Source organism: Elaeis guineensis, chromosome 1, assembly GCF_000442705.2.
Source record: "Elaeis guineensis isolate ETL-2024a chromosome 1, EG11, whole genome shotgun sequence".
NCBI lineage: Eukaryota > Viridiplantae > Streptophyta > Magnoliopsida > Arecales > Arecaceae > Elaeis > Elaeis guineensis.
In genome coordinates this window covers 144,352,954-144,376,528 of record NC_025993.2, presented here as the reverse complement: position 1 = coordinate 144,376,528, position 23,575 = coordinate 144,352,954, and the positions used below count along the sequence as shown (strand labels likewise).

Sequence of the window (23,575 nt, the reverse complement as noted above, 5' to 3'; positions counted from 1 at the left end):
AGGAGAGAGAACGCTCCCAAGGTAAATTTACCCATTTGTCTATTTCTAATCACCGTCGTATTTATATACGTCCTGCATCGAGCATTCTCAGCCCTACGATCCTCATACGCTACCGTAGATACTCGTATCCCAGCCGTAGATCTCTCGGAGTCGTTCGACGCATCGAAGAGAGAGAGAGAGGTCCCGGAGGACACCACCCTCTTTTCTCCCTGCTCTTCCCCGCGTCGCTTCCCTCCTTTTCCCTCCTTTCAAACCCTAGAAACAGCAACTCAAAACCCTAGAAATTTTCCACCTCCTCCCCTTATTTCTCTTTGTTTTTGTGATAAATATATCGATTTTCGTCTCGGTTTTTATATCCCTAGAACGCTGAGTCCCTCCCCGCAAGATCCCGTGCCCTAATTTCCTCGATTGGGGCCGGTGCGGCCCGGGAAACCCCAATTTGGAGCGGGGGATCTGTTCTTTCGTCTTCTCGATTCGTTTCCGGTGTTGGGATTTGTCTCGGAGTCGAAAATTTGAAAACAAACGGTCCTTGTGCGGTTTTTTCTCGGTTTTTTTTGAAAACTAGGGCATCCCCGAACAGGGGAAAACTCGCATTTTAAGGCCTTCTTCTCCCGTTTGGGGAATTGGGCGTGAAGTTCTTAACTAGGGGCTTATTAGGTTTGCTTCTCTATTCGTTTTTAGAATCAGCTGGTGTCTAGTAGGCTCTGCACTCTGTTGTAATGATCGGAATGCTGAGGTAGCGTGCTGTTGAGTTGCTTTTGTGCTTTGTTCATTTCATCTGGGTTTGTTAGTAGCTTTGGAGTGGCGAATTGCTCGCTTGTGTTTGGTTCTGAGTTTGTCGTGCGGCATTGGAGGTGTTGGCATGAGCAGGGGAGGAGTGAGGGGAGCATTGCACAGGAGATGAGTAGGTTGTCGTTCAGGCCTCGTCCACTTGACATCCATAAGAAGCTCCCAATCCTCAAATCCATCAAGGACTTTGAGGATGATGAGGCACCGAGCACTTCTTCCTCTACCCGCAACTCCCAGTTGCTCCGGCTTGCTCCTGAGGCCAACAATGAGGTAATGCTGATTGAACTTTTGATGTCTTGAATGGTAACTTTGCTAGAGTTTATCTTCCTTAGTTCCATCTTGCTTCTTCTTTTGCTCTTATGGCATATTAATTGTGCTAGCAAGTGACTTACATACATGCAGCTGCACATTTAGATGGAATTCAGGTACTTCTTTCTGTGACATGAGTAATTCTGGTGACTCCTCTTTCGAGTGCTTGTATATTGGTTGGATTGACATAGTCTATTAGCAGAAAGCAATATCTTTTCTTGTTGGTGAGAGAGGATTTTGAAATGGTATGTCTGAGGGGCGGTTCGGCTAAATGCCCTTGTAGCCTTGCTGGCTCCTTGGATGGTGAAGAGTTTCTTGACCATTCTTCTTTTGCTTGTAATTGCATTAAATCCTTGGTAAGCATGACGCTATAACAGTCATGTTATATGGCTACAAAATGCTTAAGGGCGCACTTTTCATAAACTTAATTAAATTCTGAGAGTGATCTCCTTTTGCAGCTTTAACTAGGCCCATGTTTAATTTCTTTCTGATTTATTGGAGAGATGAACTGTATTAGTGACAAAATATTAGCTCTTAGTATAGTTGCTTTGCTTTTTGTCTGGAAATTTAGCACTGCATGTGATAATTGTCTCACTGTAGAAGTGGGCAAAAGGCAAATGACCTTCTTGGAGGCTTGCAAACACCTTTGGTTAACTGACAAGTGCCAGGTTCCTAAAAGAGTGTTTTAAATGGTGGTCTTGTGAGAAGCAGAGTGCCATGACATTGCCCAAATCTAAGGATTTGTTTGTTGTATTCTCGCTCTCTATCATGTTTAAAAGAAGCCACAGCTAATGATAATTTAGAGAAACCTTTTTTTAATGGTCCTTTATGAGTAGTTTGTAATGTTATACAGCTATCTGATTATGTGTTAATTTTGGTTCTAGCTTGAAGTCCTATTATTTTCAAAAGTAACAAGAGAGGAGTGCAGTTCAGGTCTGCTGCCAAGTAGAAGCTGAGTATCTGCTAGGGGCCTGCCAGCTATAGACAGTGGACTCTCAGAATTGCATACTGTTCCATCATAACTTCTCAGTGCTAGGCTCAGCACATCATGCAGAACATGGATGTCAAAGTTTCTATTGCAGGCAGACCCCTACTGAAAACTCATGCTGTACTTTGTAGCGTATCTAGGCTGAACTCACAAGGTTAGATATAGGTTTTCATTTTTTTTTTCCTTTCTTTTCTTTTGTAGTTGAGACAATGTTAAAAATGGCCATAGATTTTATACATCCATCAGTCAGCCTTTCCAAATATGATGCTTTGAGTGGGAAGTGTCTTCTTCTTCCTTTTCTTTTGCCTTTTCATTTTTTTCATATGTTGTTTAGACCTTCTATGGTTTTCTCTGTCCTTCATATAGCTTTAAGGGGATCATTCTGGTTGTGGAGAGGTTTTCTAGAGTTGATAAATCCTTTATTTTCATGAATGCCATGTTTGGAAATTCTAAGTGCATTATTCACTTCGGTTTGTGGATGTGAGTATATATGGAAACACAAAGTAGAATAAGCACAAAGCATTTAATCTTTCCTAGAATTTCCTATGTGTTTGATGAGAATAATGATTTACCTAACTTTGTTGACATTTGTCAGGTGCATCAGAATTCTCTCAAGAAAAGTTCACCCGAGATACCTACTCCACAATTCAGTGTTGCGGATACATATGAAAGAGACTACTCTCGCACTTTCACACAGCCTCCGTCGTATTTACGTGGAAGAGGAGGTTTGTTAGTGACATTCTCCAAATGGAAATTGTCCTTCCATTGTGTATAATGATGCTAACTATATTTGGAGTTGCTTCATCCTTGCAGCCAGGGCAGAGATCGGGGAGTTTGTTGAGTATGACATGGACAATGAGGATGAGGATTGGCTTCAAGAGCTCAACCATGAAAAGAAAATCCTTGCACCTGAAAAGTACATTTAAAACTCTTAGTTGATCAAAGTTCTGTGTCCGTAATAACAAATTTACCATTCAATATGGCTCTTTAATCACTTGTATTTGACTTCCTAATTCTGCATCAACTAATAAATAGTTGAGCAAGAAATAAGATGAGGGAAGGAAATCTCTGTGTTTAAGTAGTGATATCTTAACAAAATCTTATTTCCTATGTAAACATCATTCTGTGTCCAACATAAAGCTAAAAGTGAAAAGGAATCATTTTTTTTCTAGAAGGTAAAAAGGTTTTGAGTTGGACAAAATGTAAAATCTATGAAATGATGCTTATTTGTAAATCCAAGGTGAATTGGCGATCAATAAGCTGGATGTGCACCTATGTTCTGAATGCTTCATTCTGATTTGCCGATGTCAATGGTTGAGTCTGAGAACTTTACTCAATATTTGAAAGATTGTTTTGGTGGTCACTTAGCTATAGTGTCTAAATGCCATTACGGTGTGAGGTTTCTCAAAGTTTCTCTGTCATAGGGATGTAACTATTTTCTTCACATGTAGAAATGAGTGATAAATCTACTGGATGTAATTAGTTTCTTCGCATATAGAGCGTATTTTGAAACTCACAATTTAAACACGGTGATCAGGCTTCTGGAATGCACCATACTTCTGCAGTTTAGAGATGAGGTGGTCTTTGTACACATTTTCCAGTCTTTTTTGGAATTATATGGAATATTATGTTAGTGTCTCAGCATTAGTGTGGTAGTCTGTTGTCAGAATTGTGCCCAATTAAGGGAAAATTAAATATTTTCCTCACAATATGCTAGCAATTGTTTATTTAAAACATTTCAAAATATTTCATGTATCTATTTCACATTACATCCTCTCATCTTCTTGATGCTAACGGTCATCCACGTATGGTCATAATTCAGGTTTGAGACTTTGTTGTTTAAGTTGGAGGTTTTGGATCATAAAACTCGAGAAAGAGCAGGAATCATTGCTCCTACTTTTGGTTCTCCTGTTCCTGTTCTTTTACAGCTATATTCCGCAGCTGAGGTACTTCTTGGTCATCTTATGGACTCACCTTTTGAATATTCATGTATATGACTGTCAAATTTTTGTTACTGGCAGACCTTCCCTTGTACAAAACAGAAATTACTATTGTTAAACATATTTGATTTCTTTTTACTTCATCCTCTATATGTGTGAAAGCTGATTAAAGCATATTGGTGCTATACATTGTACATGGTTTTCTATCATGGATCAATAGTGAAGTCTGTCAAGTTTTGATGCTTTTCTCTGTAATAAATATATTTCTGTTTGTAACAAATATACTCCATCTAGTTGGTGCCTTTCTAAATTTTACTGGGTTATATGTGAAAAAAGGTGTATTTATATTGACCAAAATTTCCAATCTGCTGTTCTAGATTGCTCAAACAGAACACATGGTAGACTTTTAAAATGGACTAGTCTTTGCACATGCAATGCATGGATACTCAGAAATGGGAAGCAAACAAATGCCTTTGACATGCATGATCTCTCTCTGCACAATAACATTAAGTGTGCTAATAGGGAGGCTTCACTGGTTTGGAGTGGGGCCTTGCATGCCCACTGTTTGATGGATGACTTGTATATTGAATGATATCTATATCAGCTATTGTTCTTTCGTTGTTGCACAAATCTCAGTTTTATATATAACCAGAATTGTGAACATAGCTATATTCATGAACTGAAAGTAAAGTTGAAGTAAGTGACCATTTCACATTTTCCCTCTCTACACTCTCTACCTGTTTTATGATGGAATTTCCTTTAGCATGTAGTTTGACTACTTCAGTTTTCTTGTCCCATTGGTGCGTAGTTTGCAGTTTTTATGTCAAAGTCAAGCATGTTTCCCAATTTAAAATATTATTCTCTTTCCTCCTGGTCGAGACTCTTTCCAAGAAAAAATGTTAAATTGCAACCAATAGGGTAGGTCCTATCCATCCTTTAGCCTTCTAGGTTGCAGCCTCCTCCTGTGCATAAGCTTGCCTTGTGTTGGAAGTATGAAGTCAGGTTTGCAATCTGTCACGAAAATTTACTCAACAGTTCCATGGAGCTTAGTCAACTTAAGAGTATTGTTCCATATCAGACCCTATTTCAATGGAAGAAAAGCTAGGATGATAATAAGACATAATACGGCTACTCCTAGTGTAGCATGAACTTGTGGTTGTCAAAAAGGCACATGCAGGCTTCATTCATCTGAAAACTTTTGAAATGACAATGTCTAGGCAAAACCTTTTACCGGGATGCTCTTCAAATTGTTGCATGGCATCTGGCAAAATTGAAGGATATCCTTCACTATTTCTAGTGCATGCCAAAATTGAAGCATTATAGTCTTAAGCCAGTGATTTTCCTTCATCTCAACTTTATTTAATTACCATTGTCCTCTAACCTTCATGTTTGGCATGCACTAGCAACAGTACCAAGTTGCATGGCAATGTCAAGCTTTTTTGGTGGCAGAGCTTGCTCTGTTTCATTTGTTTGCTATGACAGTTTGTTATCAACTATGATGTTTGAGTGTTTTGGATTAAGATCTTCCTAATATCATTTTGTTCAATCATGCCCTGCAATTGTTTAGAGTTGCCTCATGTTGCAGGCCTTGCAAGTCCAGTCAGCAGGATCTGCAGTTTTCCAGTCTGTATACAATTATTGGAAAGCAAAGGTATGTTTCATGTTCTGTGGGGTGATTAGCTCATCACATTCTTTGTCATATAGCATATCCTGCAAGCACTATTTTTGGTGAATTCGTATGTATATTTTCTGACATTGTGATGGACTTATTTGAACTTTAGCTTAATGTTATATAGATTACATATACTGATTTTACTAAAAGGTATTGTTTCTGTTGTAGCCTGTATTCTTATGCATGCTTTATTATCTTTTATCAGCGAGAGCGATGGCAAAAACCTATCCTGCGGCGCTTGCAGGTTAGTACCATCACTTTTTCTTATGTAAAACACAATAATGTCATCAGTTTGATGTGATCTTTAGCATCTCATTCACGTATATTTGATACCATGTTTAGGAAGTGAGATTTTGTAGACTATCTTATATATCAAGGAAGGGCACCTGTTCTCTTAAGATTTCTGTTGCATTTGGTGCAGAGCTGCTATAAGATCTTAAACATGAAACTAGTTGTATATTCCATGTGTTTGAATGCAAAATCTGTGTTTGCTTACATTTGGTATTCTTTTTTATGTTCATGTTAGCTATTCACTTCATATTCTCTGAATGTAACTACTGCTCTTTAATGTTCAAAATCTATTGCAATTTGAAGTGCTAAAATATTAAAATGAAATGGAAAAATGATCATATGCCACTTATCTTTTTGTCCAAAAACAATAAAGAATCAGTTGGGTCAATTGAGAAATGTATGTTGATGCTGTATGTTGGTGCAAAAATCCGCTTGCGCCGGAGAAGCTGGAGTCGGAGAAGTCGCGGTCGCCGCCGGGACATGCAAGAGAAGTCTAAACCGGAGGTGGGGTTGCTCCGGCAAGACCCTCCGACGCTCAAGTCAGTTCTCTGTCTCAACAAGAATGGAGCGCTCGAACGGAGAATTTAGCAGAGTTTTGAAATAAGAAATGAGCTTATAGAATAACGTATCTGGGTCCCCCTTTTTATAGGCGGGGGAGATAACGGATTGATGGCGGTATCTGTAACCGTCTGGCAGTGGGCTGCCCAGGGTCAGGCGGAGTTTGCTGCGAAGAGTAGTGGAATGGACCCGTGGCTATCACTGGGGCGTGCCACGTGGAGTCTGCCGCGTGAAGTGGGGCGGCGTTTGTTGTCGTGACTTGCCAGCGGATGGGAGAATCGCGCGGTATCCGTTGCAGGAGGTGGAGCAGGATCGCGGCCGTTTATCGTGGCCTGTCAGGTAGTAATGGAGCCGCGTGGGATCCGTCGTAGGGAGTGGAGCAGTGCTGCGATCGTTACTGCGGCCTGTCAGAGAGTGATGGAGCTGCATGAAATCCGCCACAGGAAGTGGAGCAGGATCGTGGCCGTTAAAACAGCCTGTCAGGGAGTGCAGATCCATCGGCTGAAGCTCGGAAGTGGTCGGAGCTGATGACGGAGTTCGGCTCCCGTAGGAGTCCGGGCGGAGTCCTCTGCAACTCAAGTCAGGTGGAAAGTCCGGCTCCCGTGGGAGTCCGGACGGATCTTACCGGCAATCGGAGTCAGCGACGGAGCCCGGCTCTTGTGGGAGTCCGGGCGGAGTCCCCCTTGCGGTTGAAGTTGTCGTCGGAGTCCGGCTCCCGTAGGAGTCCGGACGAAGTCTGTCTGCAGCCGTTGGAGTCGAGGACGAAGCCCGGCTCCCGTAGGAGTCCGGGCGGAGTCTTCCTGCAATCAAAGTTAAAGATGAAGTCCGGCTCCTGTAGGAGTCCGGACGGGGCTTACCAGCAGTTGATGTTGAGGACTGAGCCCGGCTCCCGTAGGAGTCCGGGCGGAGTCAACTTGAGGTCGGAGTTGTCGGCGGAGTCCGGCTCCCGTAGGAGTCCGGACGAAGCCTGTCTGCAGCCGTTGGAATCGAGGGCGAAGCCCGGCTCCCGTAGGAGTCCGGGCGGAGTCTTCCTGCAATCAAAGTTAAAGGCCAAGTCCGGCTCCCGTAGGAGTCCGGACGGGGCTTACCAGCAGTTGATGTTGAGGACGGAGCCCGGCTCCCGTAGGAGTCCGGGCGGAGTCAACTTGAGGTCGGCATCGTGGGCGGAATCGTTGATTCTGTTGAGGACTTCGGCTGTGGGTATTTTATACCCAACACCAGTCTCCCTACTTCCGAGTTTGAATTTCGAACGAAGGAAGTACAGAGAGATGGGTACAGCCGAAGCCGTCCCCTCGAATCCCACGCACTGCTGCCCCCAGATATTTCGGGCATTAATTGCGCGCGTGCCGGAGTCTTTTCGAATTGGGGCGGTGCGAAGTGACTCTTCGAAATTCCCGCAGGTACACTGGCCTAGGTACGGCGCAATAATAGCCCTGCCAACCGTTAGCCGCTTTTAGCCGCCTGCCAGGGGGAGTGGGACACGTGTCGGATGCGGACTGGCCTGGGGGGATTCGTGATCATTATGGCGCTGGATCCCAGGGTCTATTTAAACCCGTCCTCCCGCCTTTAGGTGCCCTACTTCGTTCCTGAGTTCTCACCAGCGTTTGCCTTTTCTTCGAGAGCCCTGTTTCAGTGGGCGTCTTCTCGAGTCGTAGGCGTCTCCTGTTTTCATTCCTCAGGTCCCTCAGAGCGATATAGGTTAGTTCCAGCACCGCCAACCTTCTTCTCACCACCTAGGGACTTCTTTTCTGTCATTATCTTTTTGCATCCCTCCGAGTTAGCTTCCTGTGACCTCTCATTCCCCCTTCTGTCCGCCTTCTTAGGATCCTTTAGAGCCCCCACTTCGAAACTACTCGAAATGTCTTCCGGCTCTTCTGCTCCCTGCAGTTCCGGGAGTTCTTCTGCCTCAAACCCCCAGGTCCCCGTCTCTGCAGACGAACCCGCGTCTGGGGCTGGGCTCCGCCCGATTTTTGCGCCGGGCACCATTCCGTGTTCCCTGACCCCGGAGGAGCTCCTTCTGATAAGGGTTAAGTACGGAGTTCCTCCGGAGTACGACCTGGAGCTGCCTGGCCCTTCTGACCGGGCCAGCACTCCTCCTCCCGGTCGCTTTTGCTTGTACCAGGAAGCGTTCCGTGCCGGACTCCGGCTTCCGCTTCCTTCCTTTGTCGTTGCCCTCTTCCGTTTCTTGGACATCTCCTTGGCTTCCGTGGCCCCTAATTCTTTTAGGTTTTTGATAGGATTTCTCTCCCTCTGCCATGTAGTCGAGGTCCAGCCGTCTCTCTCCTTGTTTAGGCACTTCTATACCTTCAAGCGCCATCCTTCGGCGAAGGACTGGTGGTACTTCTCCCCCCAGTTCGGCAAGAAGGGGTTGCTGAAAGGCGCCCCTTCTTCGATCCACAATTGGAAGGGGAAATACCTCTTCGTCCATTGCTCGACCTTGAAACTGGGCCTGCCCCCTTGGGGCTCTCTGAGGGATTCTGTCCGCCGGGCTCCCAGCCTGGGGGAGGACGACCTCCAGGCCACCCAGAAGCTTCTAGCTTATTCCGCTCCTTCCCTTCCCAATCTTCTGAGGGAGCAGTTTCTTTTCAACATCGGCCTGAGTCCCCAGGATCCAGCGAGTATTCATCTTTTACCTTATCTTCTCTTTTCATGCTTCCCTTCTCTTCTTCTTTTTACCTCCTCTTCCCTCTCTCTCTCTTTCCCCTCTGTTTCTTTCTTTCTCTCTTCTTTCTTTTCTCTCCTTTTTTTTTTTTTGATTGATTGGTTTGCTTCTTTTTCTTCTTTCCTTTTTTCTCTCTCCTTTTCTTCTCTTCTTTTATTTTTTATTTTTTTTTTTTTTAGGAATGGACGCCGAAGCAGTGCGGAGGCTCGCCAGGGGCATGAGGGTCCACAAGAGAAAGGGCGCTACGACCTCCGGATCGGCGAAGAGGGCCAGGGCGGAGGAGACGAGCTTAGCGGCACCCGTCCAGGCGGCCCCGGCCATCGACATTCCCTCGGATGCCGAGCCAACAGCTCCCCGGGCCTCCTCGAGGAGTCCGCCGATTGGGGCCCCCGCCCCGGGGGTTCGCCCCACGAAGGCGCCCGCCGCGGGGAAAAGGAGGAAATCGGTGGCCCGCAGGGCGAGTAGCCGCCGAAGTGCTGCGGACGAGTCCCTCTGCTCCGAGGAGGGGTCGGAGAATCCCTTCAATGATAGGGACTTGATCAGGCGGCTGATCGACGGCTGCATTCTGCCTGACGTCGTGGAGAGGATCGACCACGCCGATCCTGAGCAGCGGGCTTGGGATTCTTTGGGGTCCTTCCTTGAGGTGAGCGACTCTTCATTTACATGGCTATTCGGCCTTTGTACTGATTCCCTAGCTGTCTTTGCAGATTGGGCACCAGCTCCTCGCCTATATCGAGGCGATGAGCCGCACGAGGAGGGACATCCTCCAGGTGGAGGAACGCTGTCAGGCGGAGGTTGCTCGCCTCCAAGCAAAGACGGCCGAAGTAGCCGCCCTCCAGGAGGCCCTGGAAAGGGAGAAGAAAGCCCGGGAGGAGGAGAGGCAGATCTTGGAGGAATCGGCGAGGAAGGCGGAGGCCGAGGTCGCCCACTTGGTCGAGCAAACTCCGGTCCTGGTCTCGGAGGCCAGAGCCCTTGCGGTGGAGGAATTCAAGGCCTCCGCGGAGATGAGGGACCTGAATATCCAGTTCGGCCAGGAAGTGTTTATTAAGGGGTTCGAGCTCTGCCAAGAGAAGGTGGCCAGAAAATTCCCAGAGCTCGACCTCAGCTTCCTAGGCGAGGAGTCTGAGGACGAGGCCGGCCCCTCGTCAGCCGCCACTGCTGTCGCAGCCCCCGCGCCGAGTTCTCCACCCCCCGCCCCTGAGGTCTGAGACCTCCGATCTTGTACCTTTATTTCGTCGCAATTTTTCTTTTCCATTTGTCTTTAAAAATCATTCAATCAATAAAGTTGAATTTCTCGTTGCGGACGGCTTCTCTTTCCTCCTCCCTTCTTCTCTCTGTTTTTCTTCCTGCAAGGAATCGTTCTTTGACGCCTTGACCTTCCGATGGCAGTGTCCTGCAGAAGCACTCCCCCTGCCCTTGGGGGTCCCGCTGAAATCGACGATCCAGCGGTTGAAAAAGGAGACCCTTCACCTGACGAAGAAGTTAAAGAAGACGGAAGCCGAGCTCCGCAAATCGAGAGAAGGTCACTCTGAAGCCGCCGCTGAGGCCGCCCACTTTCGGAGTCTCCATGTGAAGGGGATCATGGAGTATAGCCGGAGGAAGGCGAACTTCGCGAAGGAGCTCGAGGAATGCAAGAAGAGCTCCAGCGACCGGATTTGGGTCCAGGCCGCCAGGATCAGCGCCCTCAAGGTGGAACTGTCAGCTGCGAAGGGGAAGATCGGCCAGCTGGAAGGAAATTCATCCCGGCTCTTGGCCCGGGTCGACGATGACCAGAGATGGTCGCAGAAGGTTTCCGACCTTCAGCAGCAGCTTCAGGATGCCGAGGTGAGCCACGACGTGCAACAGGCTAGCTGGCGCAGGCAAGTGGAAGAATACAAAGGGAGATTCAGGACGGCAGCCGACGAAGTCGTCTGTCTCCAGAGACAGCTGGCAGCAGGGCACAGCTTACTTCCGCCCAAGATTCTGAAGAGCTCCAAGCCCTAAGAGGCACCGTGGAGGGGATTTCTGTCTCCCTCGGGGAAAAGACAGCCGAGCTGCAACAAGTGAAGATCCAACTGGCACTCGAGCGGCGGGCCGTCGCGGACGCGGAGGCGGAGTCCGAAGTTTTGAGGAAGAGGCGTCGAGAGGCGGAGGCTGAGAGCCAGCAACTTCGTCGGGCGCTCCAGGACGCGCTGCGGAAGAGGGAAGAGCTAGAAGAGGAGATTGAGAATCTGAGGCAGTCCTGGTTGAGGAACGGAATAGATAACTCTAGGTCGGAGGGAGCAGGGCCTTCTTAGAGCTCTTTTTGTCTTTCTGTCTTGTCATGTAGTTACTTCCTTTTTATCGTTTTGTCCTTCTTTCCTTGGCCTTCCTGGCTTTGTAGTGTGTATATCGGAAATGGAATAAAAAGAGCGTTTTGTGTTACCTCGTCCGCGCGTTGCACTAATATTGCTGTCTGCCGAACCTTTCTTGTCGTTTGACTTGTCTGATGTAGACGTCGTCAGGGGGCGCCCGGTCGTCGATGCGTTAGCTCGTCTTTCTCGTCGTGCGTGGCCGCAAGCCCGAGCTTGGCCGTCCGGGCCCCACATTATTTCGGGGATGTCGTTGTCTTCCTAATCGGTGCCGAAAGTCTTCCTTGGCGTCGTGGACGGAACCCGGCTCCCGTATGAGTCCGGGTGAAGTCTTCCCTGGCGTCGTGGCCGGAACCCGGCTCCTGTAGGAGTCCGGGTGAAGTCTTCCCTGGCGTCGTGGCTGGAATCCGGCTCTCGTAGGAGTCCGGGTGAAGTCTTTCTTGTGGACGGAACCCGGCTCCCGTAGGAGTCCGGGTGAAGTCTTCCTTGTGGACGGAACCCGGCTCCCGTAGGAGTCCGGGTGAAGTCTTCCTTGTGGACGGAATCCGGCTCCCGTAGGAGTCCGGGTGAAGTCTTCTTTGTGGGCGAAACCCGGCTCCCGTAGGAGTCTTCTTTGTGGGCGGAACCCGGCTCCCGTAGGAGTCCGGGTGAAGTCTTCCTTGTGGACGGAACCCGGCTCCCGTAGGAGTCCGGATGAAGTCTTCCTTGTGGACGGAACCCGGCTCCCGTAGGAGTCCGGATGAAGTCTTCCTTGTGGGCGGAACCCGGCTCCCGTAGGAGTCCGGGTAAAGTCTTCCTTGTGGACGGAACCCGGCTCCCGTAGGAGTCCGGATGAAGTCTTCCTTTTTGTTCGAGCCAGTGTGAGGTTCTCCTCCCGTTCCCGGCTTGGCTGTGGGGGTGCGTTAGGGCGCTGTAAGGTCTCTCCCCCCTCCGGTCTAAAAGAACCGGGCCTTCGGCTTTGCTCATGTCAGGACGAGGTTCTCGTCCTGTTCCTGACATGGCTGTGGGGGCACATTAGGGCGTTGTAAGGCCTCTCCCCCCATCTGGTCTAAAAGAACCGGGCCTTCGACTTTGCTCATGTCAGGACGAGGTTCTCCTCCTGTTCCTGACATGGCTGTGGGGGCACATTAGGGCGTTGTAAGGCCTCTCCCCCCATCCGGTCTAAAAGAACCGGGCCTTTGACTTTGCTCATGTCAGGACGAGGTTCTCCTCCTGTTCCTGACATGGCTGTGGGGGCACATTAGGGCGTTGTAAGGCCTCTCCCCCCATCCGATCTAAAAGAACCGGGCCTTTGACTTTGCTCATGTCAGGACGAGGTTCTCCTCCTGTTCCTGACATGGCTATGTTTTAAGCGTTCGGTGGGGTCGTATCCAGTCATAATAAATCCATGCCAGCACGTTAAGTAGAAAGAAAATTAGATTCAAGGCAAAATCGTAAGTGATACATTTACAGGTTTTCCGAGCTCCTTGGTCGCGGGTGGCCCGCTCCTCCTTGAGGCCCTCCGGCGATGGAGTCGATGGTCCCGATGGGAGGCCGGTCCCCGGGTTGCTCCTCCCTTCTCGGCGGTTCAGGCTGTGGAAGGGCTCTTGGCCGGTCTCCCCTACCCTCAGGCCTGCGGCGGATGAATCTGTCAAGTCGACCTCACCGAATGAGCTCCTCGATCTCGTCCTGGAGCTGGATGCATTCCTCTGTGTCGTGGCCGTGGTCGCGGTGGTAGAGGCAGAACTTGTTGGGGTTGCGCTTCCCGGGGTATGTGCGCATCCTCTCCGGCCTAGGGAGCTGCTCCCTGACCTCCATTAATACCTGGGCCTTCGAGGCGTTGAGGGGGGCGTAGTTGCGGAATCTCCCTGGTGGGGAACCCCGCCGAACCCCGCAGTCCGGGCTTCTCTACCTGCGTGCCCGGGGTGGAGTATGGGCGCGCTTATGCCCAGGAGGGGATCGAGAACGCGGCCGGACTTCCTTTGGCCTTTTCTCAACTGCGGGCTTACTCGAATCTCCCGCTTGCCGCTCCCTTGCTGTCTCTTCATCCTTCATTTTGAAGGCTTCTTCCGCTCGGGCGTATCCCTCAGCCCGGGCCAGCAAATCGGCAAAATCCCTGGGATACTTCTTCTCCAGGGAGAACAAAAGATCATTCTTCTGAAGGCCGCCTTTCAGGGCGGCCATGGCAACTGATTGGTCCAAGTTCCGGACCTCCAGCGCCGCGATGTTGAAGCGGTTGATGTAGGCCCGTATGGACTCCCCTTCCCTCTGCTTGATGTTGATGAGGGACTCCGAACCCTTCCGGGGGCGCCGGCTGCTGACAAAATGGGCCACAAATTCAAACTCGGAAGTAGGGGGACTGGTGTTGGGTATAAAATACCCACAGCCGAAGTCCTCAACAGAATCAACGATTCTGCCCACGATGCCGACCTCAAGTTGACTCCGCCCGGACTCCTACGGGAGCCGGGCTCCGTCCTCAATATCAACTGCTGGTAAGCCCCGTCCGGACTCCTACGGGAGCCGGACTTGGCCTTTAACTTTGATTGCAGGAAGACTCCGCCCGGACTCCTACGGGAGCCGGGCTTCGCCTTCGATTCCAACGGCTGCAGACAGGCTTCGTCCGGACTCCTACGGGAGCCGGACTCCGCCGACAACTCCGACCTCAAGTTGACTCCGCCCGGACTCCTACGGGAGCCGGGCTCAGTCCTCAACATCAACTGCTGGTAAGCCCCGTCCGGACTCCTACGGGAGCCGGACTTCGCCTTTAACTTTGATTGCAGGAAGACTCCGCTCGGACTCCTACGGGAGCCGGGCTTCGTCCTCGACTCCAACGGCTGCAGACAGACTTCGTCCGGACTCCTACGGGAGCCGGACTCCGACGACAACTTCAACCGCAAGGGGGACTCCGCCCGGACTCCCACAAGAGCCGGGCTCCGTCGCTGACTCCGATTGCCGGTAAGATCCGTCCGGACTCCCACGGGAGCCGGACTTTCCACCTGACTTGAGTTGCAGAGGACTCCGCCCGGACTCCTACGGGAGCCGAACTCCGTCATCAGCTCCGACCACTTCCGAGCTTCAGCCGATGGATCTGCACTCCCTGACAGGCTGTTTTAACGGCCACGATCCTGCTCCACTTCCTGTGGCGGATTCCGTGCAGCTCCATCACTCCCTGACAGGCCGCAGTAACGATCGCAGCACTGCTCCACTCCCTACGACGGATCCCACGCGGCTCCATTACTACCTGACAGGCCACGATAAACGGCCGCGATCCTGCTCCACCTCCTGCAACGGATACTGCGCGATTCTCCCATCCGCTGGCAAGTCACGACAACAAACGCCGCCCCACTTCACGCGGCAGACTCCACGTGGCACGCCCCAGTGATAGCCACGGGTCCATTTCACTACTCTTCGCAGCAAACTCCGCCTGACCCTGGGCAGCCCACTGCCAGACGGTTACAGATACCGCCATCAATCCGTTATCTCCCCCGCCTATAAAAAGGGGGACCCAGATACGTTATTCTATAAGCTCATTTCTTATCTCAAAACTTTGCTAAATTCTCCGTTCGAGTGCTCCATTCTTGTTGAGGCAGAGAACTGACTTGAGCGTCGGAGGGTCTTGCCGGAGCAACCCCACCTCCGGTTTAGACTTCCCTTGCAGGTCCCGGCGGCGACCGCGACTTTCCCGACTCCAGCTTCTCCGACGCAAGCGGATTTTTGCACCAACACTGTATTTAGAGAAAGACTCACTCCATCTCTAATACATTAAGGTGGGCATATCTTAAATCTGAATTTGAATTTAGCAGTCACCTAAAATCTCAAAAAGATAAGAAGAACGAGCCTCTCTGTCTGAATATGAGACGTGGTTAAGGTTGTATGGAGAAGATACCGGAAAGTTAGCATTTCCAATCAAAATGAATAATAAAAATTACATATAGGGAATTTTAGTTGTTAAAGTAGATTTGGGAATGCAGTATTATTGTATTCAATAAATTGTAGAATCAATTAGGATGATTCATTTAATCATCAATAAGTACCTGTTAAAAATTTTGCATGGATGCCAGGTTTGTTGTTTCTCGCAGCTGCAGTCATCCCTCTCCAAATACTACTTTTTGCTTTAAATAGCAGCTATGCACTCTTTGTTCTGAGTCTTCTGACCACTATTAAATATGTAAAAATAAATCCATTTCTTCCAGTCTCATCTGCTTCGTTTATGTAGATAGCATAAATTCATTTTGTAGGGGGCTCTGTGATCTCTGGGTAGCTATGCTATTAAGTAATACACTCATCATTTCTTCATTCATTATTCCCATTTCTAGTTGATTGTTCTATTTTAGATCCAAACAAGGATGACATATGTTTCCAATCTACTTTATGAGAAGGCCATTAAGAAACATTGGAAACATCAAGTTGGTTGCTACATGATTATTGACCTGCAATAAAAGAAAAGGAGATACATTACATTTCAGCTTTGAATAATTATAGTACAATTCGGCAATATTTGCCCAATAGATGCTTTCAAAGGAGTTTGCTTGGTAGGGCTGAAACCAGATTGGATACCAGTATATCCATAGCCATATTTGTTTTGTTTGATGAATATAGATATGGACACGGATATTTGTTTTAAATAGATATGGATATACATCGAATACTAAAGTATAGATATAAATATGGATATAAGTCAGATAATTAAACATTATGCCCACAGAATCAAAGAAATTACTAAGTGGAAGGTAAATGAAGTTAATGGCATATTAATGTGGTCATTTGTTTCTCTTAAAAGTTCATAATTACTGTATAAAATTAAATAGGATTATAAATAGAATCGGATATTTAGATATGGATTGGATGGTTGTCTATCTATATCCATTTTTCTTTAACGGATATGGATACGGATAAGGATATTAGTCGGATGCTCAAATTGATATCTATATTTGGATAGATTCAAATACGAAAACAAATCTGGGTGGATATTATTTGGTCTATTTTCGTCCCTAATATTTGGTCAAACTTTTGTATCTGTGAATAGAGAACTGCCAAACAGTAGTAGTTTCTGACATTTCTGCTTCTTTCTTATGCTGTTTACTGGATATACCCGTTTTTGTCCTTTATCATCTATCAATATCATCAGTTCAGCTTGTTTTTTATCTTATTAACAAAGTCGAACTCCATCTCCATGAGAAAGGTAACCTTCCTGCAGGATCATCGTGTTTTCCTAATATATTTTTATTGCTTGATTATGTTGATGCTAACCCTGAAGGCTTCGCTTTAATCCCTTCTTCTCTTTAAGGTTTGGTTTTTGATTTTTTTCCACTTTATTTGTTATTTTCTATTAGATTTGTTTCTTTTGGCAGATGTACTTGTATAAAATGGATGATTAAATCTAAAAGAAAATGTTAATTCATTGCCCTCGAGTCTTCATACTTGTTGTGTTGTTGATGATTCATCTAATTCATTTACTTTCTCAGCAAATTTGAGTTTTATCCCTTTTTTAACTCTTCTGGCAAAAGAGAAACCTACTTTTCTCATCATGTTTTTTGTGCTTGCGCAGCCTCCTCCACCAGTTAATGATACAAATCCATACAATGTGTTTAGACCAAGAGAAAAAGCTCACCGCCTTCACACAAGAAGGGTAAGCAGAGTGGTTTAAATATTCATTTGAATTTTGAAATGTTCATTGGTCTCCAAGATGACCATGCAGTATCCTCTAAATGTTCCCATTCGACATGTACAAACTTAAACCCAAAACAGAGTTTTAAGGTCATTTTACACTATCATGTTTTTCAATTTGTTCAGATGCAAAGGCGGGAGAACAATGTCCAGTCCTTTGAAAAACTTCGCCAGGTGAAGAATCTACTTTTTTCCTTCTTGCAGCACATTGCTTAATAACGAAAATGTTCACGGACTTTGTTATAGGTACCGGTGTGCCCTTTGCTCGTATGAGTTTGGTTGTTGGTTTTGGTTTTGATAATGTGGATTTATTTTAGTTGTAACTGTTATAACTGGTGTGACCTGCTTAATTATTCACTGTGCTGCCTACATAACTTGGGATCTCATGAACCATTAATTTCAATTCTTTATGTTGGTGTTGGGATGTGTATTTTTTATCACTGAGTCAAAATGCTGCTTGTCAACAAATTCCTGCTTCACATGACATAAATGTTGTGGGTGTTCATGCAAGGCATGACAAAGAAGAAAGCTATGCAGAACCTACTGCTAAAGAAGATTATTATTCAATTTAGACTTGTAAGATCTACTAGATCTCATCACTTCAGAATGACCCATGTATAATATCGTTAAAACATTTAAGATGTTATCATTTCAATTTAAAGGGACTTCTGTCAACTAGCAATGATTCTGTGACTCTTCAGAATTTTATTTAAACAAACTTTTGAAATTTCACAGTATTAATAAATGAAAAATATTAAAGAATCAAGAGAATCAAAAGAGAGATGAATAAACTTTGGCCAAGGTGTTGTCACTTTTTTGCTTTGTGTAGTCTAATTTTGATAGTGGTTTTTAGGTCTCAAAATTAGAATTTTGCAAAGTTCATATGAAAAGTAAAATTTGTTAATTGAAAAATAAATTTCATGTTATGGAATGACATAATGATTTTCCGGCTTTTCCTCTTAACAAGCTAGTGCTTTTGCAAATGTTGAGTTCTACGAAATCTACAGACAAACTCTTCATATTCAGCACATATTTAATAAGTTTGTAGATTTTTCCTGCTTATTCATGAAGAGTAAGTCCTTTCTAAAGTTTGTTATTGAAGGAATGTCATTTTTTTTTTAAATTAATAAGGACAAACTATAGGTGTTTGGCTTCAATAATTGGCTGCTTTATTTTTAAATTTAGATTTGTTTTCACAACTTATTTGTTTATTTCTTTACACCATGAAGTTTGGCATAAGACTTCTTTTAATGTCTTTTTAAGGATCATGCAAACATATTCATAATGGCAATTTAATCTTGATACACATCCATCATATTTTCATATGGTTGCAATTTTGTTGACTAAACTAGCCTTATTTTGATATTTCTCTTATTTTCAGTGCTAGTTGTTGGATATTAACACTATTCATATGAAATAATAGCATCACAAACAATGGCATTTTTCATCACATAATCCATCATCTGTGCACATATTTTAGCATTAAATAATATACATAAATCCAATTAGTGCTGATGTTTAAAGTTTCTTCAGGTCAGGCGTAACTTGGATCAGGCAAGGACAGTATTGGGGGCTTTGATCGAGGTTTAGTTTCAGTGATTTATTTATTGTGCTAGAGTTAATAACATTGCAATGGTAATTAGTCATGCAAACCCACAAAATTCAACTTTTTTATGTTACTTCTGTATGCAGAGGGAAGAGAAGAAGCGAGAGGTCATGGAGAGTGAGGTGAGCCTTCAAAGGATTCAAATCAAATATAAGGTATACCCCTTGTGTATGTCTCTTGCTTTCTTCAATTTGGTCAGTCTATGTAAATTAAAGAATCAGAGTCATATCTCTTTTATTTTCTTGTAAGAAAAATCTTTTCATCACATGCAGTTTGTGGGCAAGGGCTAAATAGTTATATGATTTTATTGCCTGCACATTTTCCAAGACTCTAGGGACATTACCTTGAATGATAAGATTAGGACCGGACATAGAGACCCTTATTTACATATATTGCAAATATGTTTTTCATTTCAGGATCACATAGTTCCATATTCTGTCAAAAAGCATTGAGGTAACTGCATTATTTCATATAGGCTAATGCATGCTTCCTGTTGTTGATCCTTCATTCTTAGTAACACGATTTACACTTGTGAGGTTGTTGTAGAACAAAATATAATTGGAATCCTTTGCTTACCATTTATATTTTTTAGTCTTGTTTTGCTGTATGGTTATTTTTTAGTGCATCTGTTATTTGTTTGTTTAACTTGGGAGTGTATTTCGTTTTCATTTTAGAGAGTTTGATGGAAAATATGACTACCTTTTGGAGGTTAAATGTGAGGAATTCTTCTGTGTAATAATGTTTCATTCAGAGTGACTGAATAATATCGTAGAGATTCTTGTAAGGAAGATGTTTAGAAGATTAGAACCCTGCAAGCTGTGGTCTAAAGGACACCAAATGTTGATCATGAGTGCCTTTATTTAATTTTAAGAGTACAGTTGAATTACGAGAACATTGAGAGATTGGAGTGTCATGGACCCATGCAATGAAAATGAGAGTTTTCATGATTATCATGTATGACTTGTGAGATTGAGTTCAGACTCAAGACTTGAGCAAGTTGCATAAATGCATCAGCATTTAGTTCATGTTCCAAGTTTTACATTCTGCACAACAATCTTGTTTCTTTGTAGTTCACTTTTGATAGCACTAGAAGAATAGAAGGCTCCCTTATGTTTCATGTATCTGGATGGCATTAATCAGCATGATAATAACCATGTGGTTCCATCATGTAGTAGTACTTTCAGTAGACATGTAGAGTACACTAGCTGAAAACAAATGTATTCATGATGGAAATTGGGTATCCTAATTAGGTTGGATAAAGACAACTAGAGTACACAATTGGTGAAAACAAATGTATTCACAATGGAAATTGGGTATCCTGATTAGGTTGATATTATCCCACGGCACATTTTTAGGCATGGTAGCTTTCTAAAATCTGAAGTGATAGTTGACAGTTTAAGGACTGCATAAGAGTGTTAAAAAGGAAACTTGGTTACACTGGACTAAATGATGGATGCTCCTGATTCCTGAAATCCTGAGTGCTGTTTTTATATTCTTTATCTGTCTGTTCATGGATCATATGCCTTCATTTCTTCTAGAAAATATGTTCAAGCTTCAGTATTCTGGGTCTTCAAATGTATCGAACCCAGCAACATAGGTTAGCGCATAGACAATCAGAGCCTCTCCAACTAGGGCATAATGATATCACTTACCTCTGCATTAGGGTCTGTCTTGAATGAATCACTGAAGGAATAGGAGGGTAGCGGGAGAAATCGGTAGAAGAAGGGGAGGCCATTAGTCCTGCAATTTCATAATTTACAAGTGCATTTCAGTAGAGCCTAAAACCCTAGGATTGTGGGATTTGCAGTCTCCATTTATCATGCCAACTTCTCCACTCCCCACCTCTCTTTGACCATTGCACCCTGGTGGTTATCACACAGAACTGGGGAACCACACATCCAAACAGCACCTTGGTATGATTTGTAGCTTGAGATATCTATTAATGGTTATAGGCATCTTTCTTGGGCATGATGCACCTATAGTCCACTATTATGTTATGAAGCAAAGATAATTTTCATCAATGATGCCAACCTATCTTGTGAAATGCCATTTTTGTCATGACATGCACCGAATGAATTCCTGAGGATGTCAATGCAGCTTTTAGATTAAGAGGATGGAAGTTACGGGGGCATTCTCTCATTCTTGTGATGTAATTGTAGGAAGGCCTCTTTTTTATATGTCATAAATTCTGCACACCCACCCCCCCCCCCTTCAAAAAACTTTCCTCTTCTCCTTTCTTCCCTTTTTTTTTTTTTTGGTGGAGATGATCTGAATTAGCATTTGGATCATTAACAACCTCTGCACTTCTTTCAGCATCAGGCACAGCTTGTCGAAGATGGATTTGCATTATCTGGCTTCCCATCTAATTCATGGAAATTTGTATCAAGTGAGGATGATTTTTTTGACTCTGATGACACCACAAGTGGTCACCGACATGCACCATCAGCTGCATTGCAGAAGCCACCCTTCACTGATTCGAAGCTGATAGTGGTCCCTGCAGGACGAATGAAGCATGAAATGAGACGAAGACCTTTACCGCATCGATGGCTTCACAAGAAGGTACCATGATCTTCTGTTATGTCATATAATAGCTCCAAAGCTATCACGTATTTCCTTTCCACTTTTCATGTGGAACCTTCTTTAGATCCAGTTTAGTTGGAGATATGAAATGTGGTGTCAATGCAGGACCTGGATGAACCTGTTTTGCTATTCACAAGACCTCTAGATCGAGATAAGTTGGCTTCTGCTGGCATCGTGCAGCCACCAGATCCTCCTGCCGAGAATGGTCCAGCTGCACCACCTTACCGCTTCCAAGGGAGGATAGGGCGAGGCGGAAGGATCATCTTTGACCGGCGGAGTCCACGTCTCCAAGCACCAATTGTCAATGAAGTCAACCCATATGTCCCACCAAACAGTAGACCTCCCCAACCAAATGGTTGAGTTGGTGTTCAGTGATGTACCATTTTCCATCAGCTGTGGGGATGACTCATCTGAGAATACCGGCAGAAAGTCCCATTTGGCTTCTGGGATGACTCAATGGGGCCTGGAGAAGTCGGGGTATAAGAATGTCTTGAAGGTCATATTGGGGCATCTTTGCAGTGGCAGGAAGGCTGTGTTTGTGACCTAGCAGTTGCCAGGGTTGTAGCTTGGCATGGGCTTGGTTGGCAAATTTGCATGACTCTAGCAAGTTTGGTTTTTAATTGCAAGTCATGCCAATTCCACCGGCCTTCACACCGTGTACAATTATTCATATCATGGTCAAAAAGTCGCAACATTATTTATCCGAAAGTTCTCCCATTTTGGGGGTCATAACGGTTGAAATTCAATATAATGCTCATCATTGTTCAAATTATGTTCATCCTTCCCCACCTTTTCTAGGGTCATAACGGTTGAAATTCAATATAATGCTCATCATTGTTCAAATTAAGTTCATCCTTCCCCACCTTTTCTAGACATGGATTGCCCTATGAACAGAAAACCAACAATATCGCTGATTTATGGTAAATAAAAAGTGCTATTTGAGGGACTAACCTGCCTATAAAAACAGAGAATGTTGTATTGTCTGTATTTCATAGCAGATTGCCTTGTAATATTTTGTTTTTTATTTTTTTGGGTAAACATTCGGTCCTTTTGTTTAAGGTTGACTAGTAGGTTCTTTTGAGGCTTGGAGAGATGGTAAGCTTTCCGTGATGGAAGGTGATTCTTTCGGGACTGCTCCGCCGCATAAGCTTATAAACTTAGTTGTCCCGAAGGAAATTGTTACTCATAAAATTGTTGTCCTGAGGGAAATTGTTGGCTTGTATCGTCAATACAAAATGATTCTTTTGAAATTGGGTGATTTTCCGATCTAAAATCTCTAATGTTAAATACCTTTGCAACACAAGTTAAATCTGCCAGATGTACAAGTACTTTGTAATTTCTTTTTTTTTGATAGATGGTTCATTTAAATAAATCTTGTATGAATACAATCAAAAAAATCGAAAAATTAAATATCTCGAAGTTGCCTAGGAATCATCCCTGCCCCAGTCCAAAGTGCTTCTCTAGTATGCTCAGTTATAGTATTCACCTCACGGAAGACATGCTTAATAATCAATGTAGTGCATCCTCCTAGCAAAATTGAGGTGTCATGCAGAAGGAGGTTGTTGAGAATTGTATCCTAAAATCAATTATTTGACGATTGTACTATGTGTAAATTATATATGAATTATTTATTAATAAAAATTATTTGATATTTTTCATTATAAATTGTGCATTCTTTTATGAACTCCTGTGTTACGGCGAAATCCTTAGGATTATTTTAATCAATAAAGGAAGATTTATAGTTTAGTCCTTAAATTTGTTTGCGATTAAAAGATATGCTATTACTAAGACGATAGCGATTATCAAGTATAAATCGTTGTGTGCTATATGCGTTGGTCGTTCTTTTAATTAAGGAGTATGGAGACTAGTATGGCATGTAAATGAAATGTAGGAGTACATCTCACTGAACGTGATCCAACTGTGGAGCACTCTGCTGTCAAGAGTAGCTTGTGAAGGATATGGATATAAGTGTCCCTCCGATTTGAGATCACCATGATGACTTGCAAGCAACTCACTGTGCTTTGGTACCGGACCGCCTGAATTTCTAATTCAGTAACGAAAAATTTCTGAACACAGTCAAGTAATTGCGAAGTCGGTGCACGAGTCAAGATGGGATTGACCACTCCTGATTTCAGGAGATAATGCTATATTATTTTTCAATTCAGCAAAATCTTGATCAGAATAGTCGTCGTGAGGAGTCACAA

General features: G+C 44.8%; 1 protein-coding gene across 2 annotated transcripts; it reads left to right on the top strand.

Annotated features, from left to right (window-relative positions):
- The first annotated feature begins 143 nt into the window (after positions 1-143).
- On the top strand, positions 144-22,143 carry LOC105038983 (uncharacterized). Of its 2 annotated transcripts, XM_029262692.2 has the most exons (12): positions 144-1,059; positions 2,682-2,811; positions 2,900-3,002; positions 3,909-4,032; positions 5,612-5,677; positions 5,904-5,942; positions 17,067-17,147; positions 17,312-17,359; positions 18,719-18,769; positions 18,878-18,946; positions 21,105-21,350; positions 21,477-22,143. In XM_029262692.2, the coding sequence occupies exons 1-12, from the start codon at positions 901-903 to the stop codon at positions 21,729-21,731; spliced, it is 1,371 nt and encodes a 456-aa protein (XP_029118525.1). In that variant the 5' UTR covers positions 144-900; the 3' UTR covers positions 21,732-22,143. The 2 variants fall into 2 exon arrangements, with proteins under 2 accessions (XP_029118525.1, XP_010913238.1); XM_010914936.4 differs by lacking the exon at positions 144-1,059 and having other exon boundaries at positions 18,724-18,769.
- Positions 22,144-23,575: the final 1,432 nt, after the last annotated feature.

Excerpts from the sequence above, each read along its gene's own strand:
- LOC105038983 (XM_029262692.2), top strand. The coding sequence starts at position 901 with ATGAGTAGGTTGTCGTTCAGGCCTCGTCCACTTGACATCCATAAGAAG. Across the intron at positions 5,943-17,066 it reads CTATCCTGCGGCGCTTGCAG|CCTCCTCCACCAGTTAATGA; the intron begins GTTAGTACCATC and ends GTGCTTGCGCAG. Across the intron at positions 21,351-21,476 it reads ATCGATGGCTTCACAAGAAG|GACCTGGATGAACCTGTTTT; the intron begins GTACCATGATCT and ends GTGTCAATGCAG.